Source organism: Anastrepha ludens, chromosome 6 (genome assembly GCF_028408465.1).
Source record: "Anastrepha ludens isolate Willacy chromosome 6, idAnaLude1.1, whole genome shotgun sequence".
Lineage (NCBI taxonomy): Eukaryota > Metazoa > Arthropoda > Insecta > Diptera > Tephritidae > Anastrepha > Anastrepha ludens.
Window position 1 is genome coordinate 67,627,823 of NC_071502.1, and position 10,115 is coordinate 67,637,937.

Below are 10,115 nucleotides of genomic sequence, written 5' to 3' on the forward strand. Positions count from 1 at the left end.
AATCTTTTATCCAGAACAACTCCTAAATATTTGACCTCATTGGAATAGTTTATATTTGTTCCTTCGACAGTAGTTGAACCAAGGTCCAACTTATATCTGTTTGTGAAAGGTACAATAATAGTCTTGCTGGGATTTATAGAAAGTCCTTCTGCACGACACCAGTTTAGAATGAAATTTAATGTTTGATTCATAATGCTGGATATTGTTCTGTCGAATTTGCCAGGAAAAATCACTGCAATATCGTCAGCATAGCCAATTACCTCCAAGCCTAACTCACTTAGTTTGACTAGGAGGTCGTCAATAACCAAGGACTATAATAAAGGTGACAAAACACCACCTTGGGGGCATCCTTTTAATGCTTTGACTGAGACTGATACATCTCCTAGAGATGAGCTGATTTCTCTGCTTTCCAGCATTGCCTTTACCCACCCTATGGTCGGCTTGTCAATGTTTTTATTTTGTAATGCTCTATCAATCGAGCGATAATCTGTATTATCAAATGCACCCTCGATATCTAAAAATGCGCATAAGGCGATTTCCTTAGAATAATGAGCTTTCTCTATCTGTGATACGAGAAAGTGAAGAGCTCCTTCTGTAGATTTCCCTTTATTATATGCGTATTGCGATTTATGCAAAGGTGTGTTCTTTTCTAGATTTTCTCTAATGTGAAGATCCACCAATCTTTCCATTGTTTTTAGGAGAAACGAAGTTAAACTAATAGGTCTATATGACTTTGGAAGTTCACTGGACCTCTTGCCCGTTTTTGGAATAAATATCACGTTGACCTTACGCCAAACGTTTGGTATGTGTTCCATACTAAAGCTATTCCTAAAAATAGCAACAAGTGGTTTTATTAGTATTTCTATGTAGTATTTCTTTAAATGATTGGAAGGACCCAACGGCCCACCGTACTTTGTTTGGGGTAAAGATACGTCCTGACAGACTCCAGGATTTTTTGTTAGCCACGACCCCTTGGTCTGGTGTTAGCTGATCATCCCTCACTGTCGATGACGTATCTATAGATCCCGGGAAGTGTACTTGAAGCATATATTCCAAAGTATCTTTCCGATTTTTTTGTATACGACCCATCTGGTCTTTTTAAAGTTGTAACACCGTTTGAGTGTTCCTTGCACAAAGCTTTATGGAGCCTGGCGCCCTCTGGCGCCTCGATAATACTTTCACAGTATCTTCTCCATGACTCGCGTTTAGACTTTCTCAATTCTTTGTTGTAATTTGTTAGAGCAACCCTGTAGTCGTCCCATACCTTTGTATGTTTACAACGATTGAAAAGTTTTCTTGTTTCTTTACGCATTTTGGCAAGCTTATCATTCCACCATGGGACCTTTCTAGTCACATTACGTGTTTTGACTACGTTGCTTTCGTGGTATGCTGAAATTATTGTATCACTTAGTTGAAACGCTGCCTCATCGTACTATATTAGAATTATATTATTATTTAAATTTTTTTTATTTATTTATATAATAACTTAACTGAAAAAACCCTGATTTTTAGAGTGTCATATTCAAAACCGCGCCATAAACAGAAGATCCAAAATGGACCACACCGTCTCGGTCCAATTTTTTGGGAAGGTCAGCTTCAGCGCCACTTTCAAAAAATAATTAAAATAAAAAAAAAATGTTTTTCATTTTATATGTAAAAGAAGTTAAATAAAAAGCCTAAAAAAGTTAAATATCGTTTTTAATTTTTTTTATGTACGGCAACCTTAAACGTCGAGCAAGTGAACAATTAAGCAAATAATTAAACATTTTAAAATCGCTGTGGGTTTGTGCGTGACAACCATTCGGAATTCACAGAGAGAACGTAGGTTCGAATCTCGGTGAAAACACCAAAATTAAGAAAAACATTTTTCTAATAGCGGTCGCCCTTCGGCAGGCAATGGCAAACCTCCGAGTGTATTTCTGCCATGAAAAAGCTCCTCATAATATCTCCTCAAAATATCTGCCGTTCGGAGTCTGCTTGAAACTGTAGGTCTCTCCATTTGTGGAACAACATCAAGGCGCACACCACAAATACGAGGAGGAGCTCGGCCAAACACCCAAAAAGGGTGTAAGCGCCAATTATATATACATATACAATATATATTGTGCTAATCTGAATGGTGAAAAACTCCTCATATGGTAGTATGTGAAGTTTGGTGACAATAGCGAATAAACAAGCAATTTTTGCTGTTTTAATCATTTGGCGCTCGAAGTGAAGCAGATACAGCAACAACAAAATAAATAAATAAATAAACAAAGAAGAAAGCAGTTCACTCGCAGTTACTTTCTGAATTCATATATTCTTATAGGTATTAAACTGCTCGGCCTAAAAATATGCAAGTGTTTTGTAAACTCCTGCATATTATAGTTAATTAGAATGGCCGGTTAAAGGTATCAAACTAAAATATTAGAAACTAATATCTAACTAAAAATCGGCATTGACCGCTCCCCACCTATACGGGGTGGTCAACCACAGTTACAACAACTACAGAAACAGCAACAACAGCGAGATTTGCAAAACCGACCACAACAACATCCACAACAACAATTGCAAAAACAATAACATCAGCAACAACAACTACTGCAACAATGCATCTCACCCAATGTAAATTCACCCAACAATTTTGATAACCTTGGGAATCAGCAGAAACATGCCCAGCAACAAAATATGCAGCATCAAATCGAGCAATTGCAACAACAACTCAAACATCTATATAGCCAACAAAATGGTAATATTTCCCCCCGAACCCCTATAACTGAACCAAAAGATAAGGAATGGAAAATGGTCCAATCGAAGAAGAGCCCAAGAGAAAGCCCAAGCAAGCCGAAAAATTCTCAAAATTTACCAATATTGGCCTACCTAGTAAGGTTTTTTTGCCTGGAAATCGAAGAAAATGAGCCAATTATCCCAAAACTTCCTTAGCCTAAAAATCTAGGCTTTCTCTCCAGAAGCATACGAGGTGCGTTCAAAAAGTATGGCGAATTTTGAATTTTCGCAGGTTACGTATATTCGAATTTCGATTTTTGTGTGGAAATATGTTGGTACTTATGTCTCTCACTCATGCCGACGAGTTCAGCCATTTTGAATGTTCCGTTAATTGTTGACAGCTGCTTTGCTTGTACGTGTTTCGACTCGTCTTCGATTTTTACCTATTCAAAAAGATTGATCAAAGTACCTGTATCAAATTTTGTGTGAAAAACGATATTAAGTGCGCGGATGCATTCCGAGTGTTGACTGTGTCATACGGAGAAGCTACTTTGGACCAAAGCAACGTTTATCGGTGGTACAAAATGTTCTCAGAAGACCGAGACGATGTGTACAACGAAAAGCGAGCCGGACGCCCGAGCACTTCCACAACGGACGAAAAAATTGATGAAGTGAAGAAAATGGTATTGGCCAATAGTCGAATCACCGTTAGAGAAGTTGCTGAGGACCTAGACATATCGATTGGCTCGTGCCATTCGATTTTTTTCAACGATTTAGGCATGAGACGGATCGCTGCAAAATTCGTACCAAAACTGCTCAGTTTCGACCAAAAGCAGCATCGCATGCACATTGCTAATGAGATGTTGGACTCTGTCCACGACGTCCCAAGCTTGCTCCAGAGGGTCATAACTGATAACGAATCGTAGGTTTATGGTTATGACGTGGAAACCAAAGATCAATCATCCCGATGGAAGCTACCGCACGAATCAATACCGAAAAAAGCGTGCCAAGTTTGGTCGAATGCAAAAGTTTTGCTTACCGTTTTCTTCGATTGCAGGGGCGTTGTGCATCATGACTTACCTGCAAGTTATACGCAATTTGCGCGAAACAATCCGCCAGAAACGCCCGGATTTGTGGAAGAACAAAAATTGGCTTTTGCATCACGATAACGCACCTGCTCACACATCGTTGCTTGTGCGCGACTTTTTGGCCAAAAACAACACACTAATAATGCCACAGCCACCGTATACTCCAGATCTGGCCCCCTGTGAATTTTTCTTGTTCCCGAAACTGAAGAGGCCCATGAAAGGACGACACCACGCTACAATTGACGAGATAAAGACGGCATCGAAGGAGGAACTGAACAAGATAAAAAAATGATTTTTTGAAGTGCTTCGAAGATTGGAAAAATCCTTGGCACAAGTGCATAATATCTCATGGGGACTACTTTAAAGGGGACAAAATAGATATTAGCGAATAAATAAATAATTTTTGAAAAAACACAAAATGCGCGATACTTTTTGCACCCAGTTGTCTTGAAAAATATGCACTCGTCAATAGATACAAAAGAAATAACTTGGGCCCTTAAAGAACATGGCCACATCATAATGAATATTTAGAATATTAAGAAACGAAGCACTAAAAACCCCTGCCAGGTATTATGAACTTCTGGAACCAAACCAGACGATAACTGCTAATTATTATTCCCATCAGCTATCAAACCTGAATAAGGCACTTTACAAAAATCGACCGTCTTTAGTGAATAGACGCAAAGTTTTGTTTCACCACGACAACGCAAGACCTCATACCGCAAGGCAAACATTAGGCAAGCTGAACGAGCTCGGATGGGAGCTTATGCCGCATCCACCATACTCTCCGGATATTGCACCTTGTGATTATCACCTTTTCCGTGCACTTCAATCCCATATGAGTAGCAAGAACTACTCCTCAAAACAAGCTATAAAGGGATATCGAAGCGTATTTTGGCTCCAAGAACAAAAATTTTTTGAGCAGGGAATTAAAAATATGCCTAAACGTTGGGAAGACATTGTAAATAATGAGGGAAAATATATTATTAATTATTAAATACTTTACACATCTTTTTTATTAATTTTAAAACCACCTTTAAAAACGCACGAACTTATGGACTGACCTGATAATAAATGAAATACAACATCTGCTCCATACTAGAGTTGTCTTCGAGCCCCCACGCTCGGTTCGTGATATTCCGCAATGTGCCAATTGCCAACAGTACGGACATTCTAAAACGTATTGCCACAGGAAACCAGTGTGTATTAAATGCGCCTCTATGCCTCTGCAAACTGCTTGCGCAAGACCAGATCAGAGGACGTAAAATGCACATTATGTGAAAGAAATCACCCAGCAAATTATAAGGGCTGTATAATTTACAAAAATTTGCAAAAAATAAAAAACTCACCTCTGAGAAAAAAAGAACTCAATCCAGCGCCTATCTTCCAACAGCAGGAATTCAATCCTCGCCCCAATCCAGCTAATCAATTACCGAATTACAATACACTCGCATATGCACAAGCTGTAAAAACACAACAAATATCCCAAGCGCAAATAACCCAACTCCACACCTTAAAGAAAACACATCTGGAGCTACAACTGAAAGGAAAGATTTGATTGTCTTCCTTAAACAATTTATGCAGCAGATGACGTCAATGATGACCTTACGTGCTTCCCTCACGACTAAAAACTCCAAATCTTCGATCCCATAAATATCATATTATGGAACGCTAAAGGGATATCTAAACACGTACTTGAGATTAAAGCACTGCTCAATACCCAGAATATCGATACTCTTCTAATATCGGAAACTCATTTCACAGAGAAGAACTATTTTCAAATTCCAAATTATAAACTCTATCACACATTGCACCCAGACAGAAAAGCACATGTTGGATCAGCCATTCTAATTAAAAATACCATTAAACACAATTTAATTAACTGCTGCTGCGCGGAAGCTATTCAAGCGACTAATATTACTGTTGAAGATTGGAAAGGCCCAATTATAATCTCAGCAATATATAGTCCGCCCAAGCATGCAGTTAAATCAGAAGAGTACGAAAAGGTTTTCTCAACCCTTCTCGCTGGAGGTGACTATAACGGAAAACACACATATTGGGGCTCCCGCCTTACGACCGCTAAAGGCCGGCAACTTTATGCAGCTATTAACAAATTAAATTTATCGATCGTTTATAAATTATTTTCATAAAAATTTAAATTATATATAAGTTTATTTTGTTATTGGTTTCAAAATGTACTGTTCGGCAACACTTATGGTGAGAGAGCAATCAGTTCCAGCCAAGGACTGTCACTTCAGCAGCATTCCCTGTATGTGTATGGGGATTGTTTATGCTGCTATAACAGCAACAACAACAAGAGCAATCAGTTGACACATTTTTACGGAACATCCAAAATTTTTCATTTCCACACGTACACGATACACTATGGTGAGTTTTCGTTTACATCTGGCTCCCATTAGTTTAATACAACAAACAATAATATTACAAGTAGTCCAATATTTCAATTCACGTTTTGTTTGATGCAGACAACAACTTGTTTTTGTTATACAATTTCCTTTCGTATCCCAATTATTATTTGCATCGCATTTCAGAGTAGGCCCTCTCTGTTTCGGGTTCGGTGTTTGCTAAAAAACTGTTTTTAGTTGGACACCGAAAATATTACATATATATCCCTCCGTTCAAGGTATATTCAATATTAAGAAAAGTGTAATTAAACAGCAATTAACAGGTTAAGCAAAAGTTCTTCCAGCAGAACAGCATATATTATTTTCATATACTTATCTGCTATATTGTGCAATGCAACTGCATAAATTTAAATTATCTATAATGACGATATATGTACATATAGTACATACATACTTAACATTTACATACACCCTTTCGTTAATTACTTCCGCAAGAGTATAAAAGTCTTGAGTTAAATTCAAACATTAACCAATCCGTTATGAAGCGAAACATCTTGTTCTTTGTATTTTTCCTATACTGCTCAAATATTGGTCCAATACGAGCACTATTACCGAAAGTTTGTCTCGATGACTCGAATTGTGTACTTGGCAAATTTATGCGTGGCTTTGAAACTCAACTATTCGAAGCTTTCTTGGGCATACCATACGCCCAACCACCAATTGGTGATTTAAGATTTAGTGTAAGTGGGAGAGAAGCTTTTCCACAAAGAACATTTAAGCAATTAAAATAATGTAATGTTTGAAAATTTATTAAAGAATCCAGAAGAAGCCAAACCTTGGAATGGAACACTTAAAGCAAAAGTCCCGAAGCCAGATTGCGTACAAAAGGACTACATTCAGCCTGCTTCTCCCAGCTTTGGCTCAGAGGATTGCTTGTACTTGAACGTTTATCGACCTCAGGTAATATGAATAATTTAATATTAATTTGGTTCACATCAACACCGTTGTTAAGGTTTTTTTATATAGAACCGAAATATTACCGACAAATTGCCGGTTTTATTCTACATTCATGAAGGAGGATTTTTCGGTGGCTCTTCGAGTCCATTTATGGAAGGACCGGAATACTTTATGGATACTAAAGAAGTTATATTGGTGGTACCAGCTTATCGTTTGGGGCTATTTGGTAATAAATATTTGATATATTTGTAGAAACGAAATTTCACAAAACTTAAGATTTTACGAAATAATTTTACAATTTTACAGGTTTCCTCAGTACTAACGATGAACAAATGACGGGCAATTTCGGTCTTAAAGATCAGAATTTAGCGCTCAAATGGGTTAATGCATTTATTTCGGCTTTCGGTGGTGATCCCAATCGTGTGACCATTTTCGGACATAGCGCTGGTGCTGCATCTGTACATTTCCACACACTGAGTCTGGCCTCAAAAGGTAGATGAAAAATAAAACTCCAGATTGTCTTATTCTTTCCGTACATTGCAGGTTTATTCCAAAACGCTATATTAATGAGCGGTGCCGCAAATGCTTTCTATGCTAAGCCGCTGGATGATCCAAAAGCACAAGTAATTAAATTGGCTGAGTCTGCCGGCATTAAAGGGGCCGCTAACTTAAGCTCCACTGAGTTAGTTAAAGCTTTACGGAAAATACATAGAATTAAGTTGCTTAAAGCTGCCGATAACTTGAAATCTTGGGATGTATACCCATTAGTAACTTTCCGACCTAACATTGAGAACTCTCAATGGCCAAATTCATTTCTAACAGAAGACATCTTTGCATCGCTTGCTGAAAATTCGGGTTCAATATCTGTACCATGGATAATAGGGAATGTACCATCCAAAGGTGAAGGTTTGGTTATGGCACTCAGACTGGCAAGTAATCCGATATTACGCGCTAATTTCAATAAGGAATTTGATAACCTGTTGCGTACAATATTAGAATTACCTGATACAAACAAAACAAGCGCCGTAATAAACTGTGCTGTTTCAAAATATATGAATGGGGTACATGAGTTGAATGATGAAACATTGGATGGCTTTTTGGAGGTATCTAAAATGGAAAACATTTCGTCAATAACAAATCTTAGTATATAAATAATATTCGGTTAGCTTTTAGGTGATGCGAGTTTCATTTATCCTACCTATAAGACGATTCAAGCGCATTTAAATACTAACGATTACGACAAAGGGGCTTTAAATCTTACTGGAATCATAAAATTCGATTATAGTGGACCCTACTCGTATTCTAAGATTTATACAGGCAGCTCTACAAATTTCAGTACTGTACATTATGATGATTCATTATTCTTATTTAAAGCGCCACTCGTTTTTCGAAAGGGTTATTTAATAGCATCACCAGAGGCTGCTTTGGTAAGACGTTATGTGGGCCTTTACGTGGAGTTCGCCAAAACTGGGTGAGCGCAGCATGTTTTGTTGAAGATTTTAAAGATGTTAAATAATACTAATTTGATTATTTCTCTTTCAGAAAAGTGAAAGAGTTCGAAAATATTGGCACTTGCACGAAGAATTCATTTGATGAGGGTGAATGTGAATATCTGTCAATCACAAAGAGTTCTGAGCTATTCCAGACTGATAGTTCTTGGGATACTGAACGAATGAAGTTGTGGAACAAGGCATATAACTAAATCCGAAATTAAAGTGGTGTTAATATTTTGAGGCGTATTCCTACAGTCTTTCAAAGTTTAATTGTTTATTGAATATTTTATTTGCATACAGAAATAATGTTGTATTTTGATTTGATCAACCAGATATAATAAATTAATAATATAAAATACGTACCTTATAAATAGTGTTTTGGTGAAAGACGCAAAATTACACAAAATAATTAAAGAGTCGTAAAAATGGCAGAACCCCAGCAACAAATATTCGGTCAACTGAAATCGCCACAAGAGCATGCTAAGCAATTTTTTTAAACCCAAGAAAAGCTATCATCTGTTTCATTATTTGCTATTTTCATACTAAACTTTAATTTTTTTTTCATAATTAAGTCAATTTGAACATTTAATGACATAATTTTGTATACATTTAGTTGTCATACTGTTCCTCCGTTTCTCCGCTTGCTCAGTGACTGCCAATATATTATAGCATCGCTGCCAACTACGGAGTGCAACAAACTTGTGAGGGGAACTTCGGTACTTGACACTTTTGCCGAACTAGCCTCTGCCAGATTAACAGAGTTCACAATAATATCAATCGCTTACTTGATTTAGTATTCATAAAGTGATCTAAAATCTGATGTCCCTCTCTTCACCCCCTCTTCCTTACTCAATACAAGACAAAGCATTATGTTTACGTTTCAAGCATTTATGATATATTTTATCAATAACTAATAATTCCAAAAATTATAACTTCCATTAATATTCTCTGCTTATAGACAGACGTTTCATTTGGGAAAAACGTAATAATATATTTATCTGAAATTAAAATGAATCATAATGCATATACTTAAAGACCAAACCATATCTGTTAGTTGGCAGTTTCTACTAGTGTAAAGCAAATCCCTCTAAATTCATAAGTACCATGAGTTTCGAATGGTTGGCTTGTCCGTCGATGTATAGGGTTTTTCTGTAAGAGCGCTTCAACTTTTGAACTTTTTTGAATAAAACACAAACGGTTTGACTTTTTTAACTAATTTTTTTTTTATTATCGAGTTTGAACATATACATTTAAGTATGAAATTCGATTTCTTTTGCATGACCACCGCGTGCACGTTTTACGAAGTCCAATCGTTGAACCCAATTTTCGACCACTCTTTTGCATAAATAGGCCGAAATTCCAGCAATTTCGCGTTCAATATTGGCTCTGAACTCACAAATCGTCGCCGGCTTGTTACTGTAGACCAATGACTTCACATAACCCCAAAACGGGACGGCTTGTTAAATGGACCGTAAAATGGCCGTAATGCTCTTAAAGTAGCAGCA

The 10,115-nt window shown here is 37.1% G+C and overlaps 1 protein-coding gene across 1 annotated transcript; it reads left to right on the forward strand.

The window, feature by feature from the left end:
* Positions 1-6,693: 6,693 nt before the first annotated feature.
* Positions 6,694-8,972, forward strand: LOC128867504 (juvenile hormone esterase-like). The gene is made up of 7 exons (XM_054108767.1): positions 6,694-6,900; positions 6,977-7,120; positions 7,187-7,343; positions 7,424-7,609; positions 7,661-8,220; positions 8,284-8,588; positions 8,660-8,972. Exons 1-7 carry the CDS (start codon positions 6,700-6,702, stop codon positions 8,817-8,819), a joined length of 1,713 nt encoding a protein of 570 aa, XP_053964742.1. The 5' UTR covers positions 6,694-6,699; the 3' UTR covers positions 8,820-8,972.
* The last annotated feature ends 1,143 nt before the right edge of the window (positions 8,973-10,115 follow it).

What these genes read in the sequence shown, in the direction of transcription:
- LOC128867504 (XM_054108767.1), top strand. Translation starts at nt 6,700, where the DNA reads ATGAAGCGAAACATCTTGTTCTTTGTATTTTTCCTATACTGCTCAAAT. An exon ending in ACTGAGTCTGGCCTCAAAAG is followed by an intron (nt 7,610 to 7,660) that starts GTAGATGAAAAA and finishes CGTACATTGCAG; the next exon opens with GTTTATTCCAAAACGCTATA. An exon ending in GTGGAGTTCGCCAAAACTGG is followed by an intron (nt 8,589 to 8,659) that starts GTGAGCGCAGCA and finishes TTTCTCTTTCAG; the next exon opens with AAAAGTGAAAGAGTTCGAAA.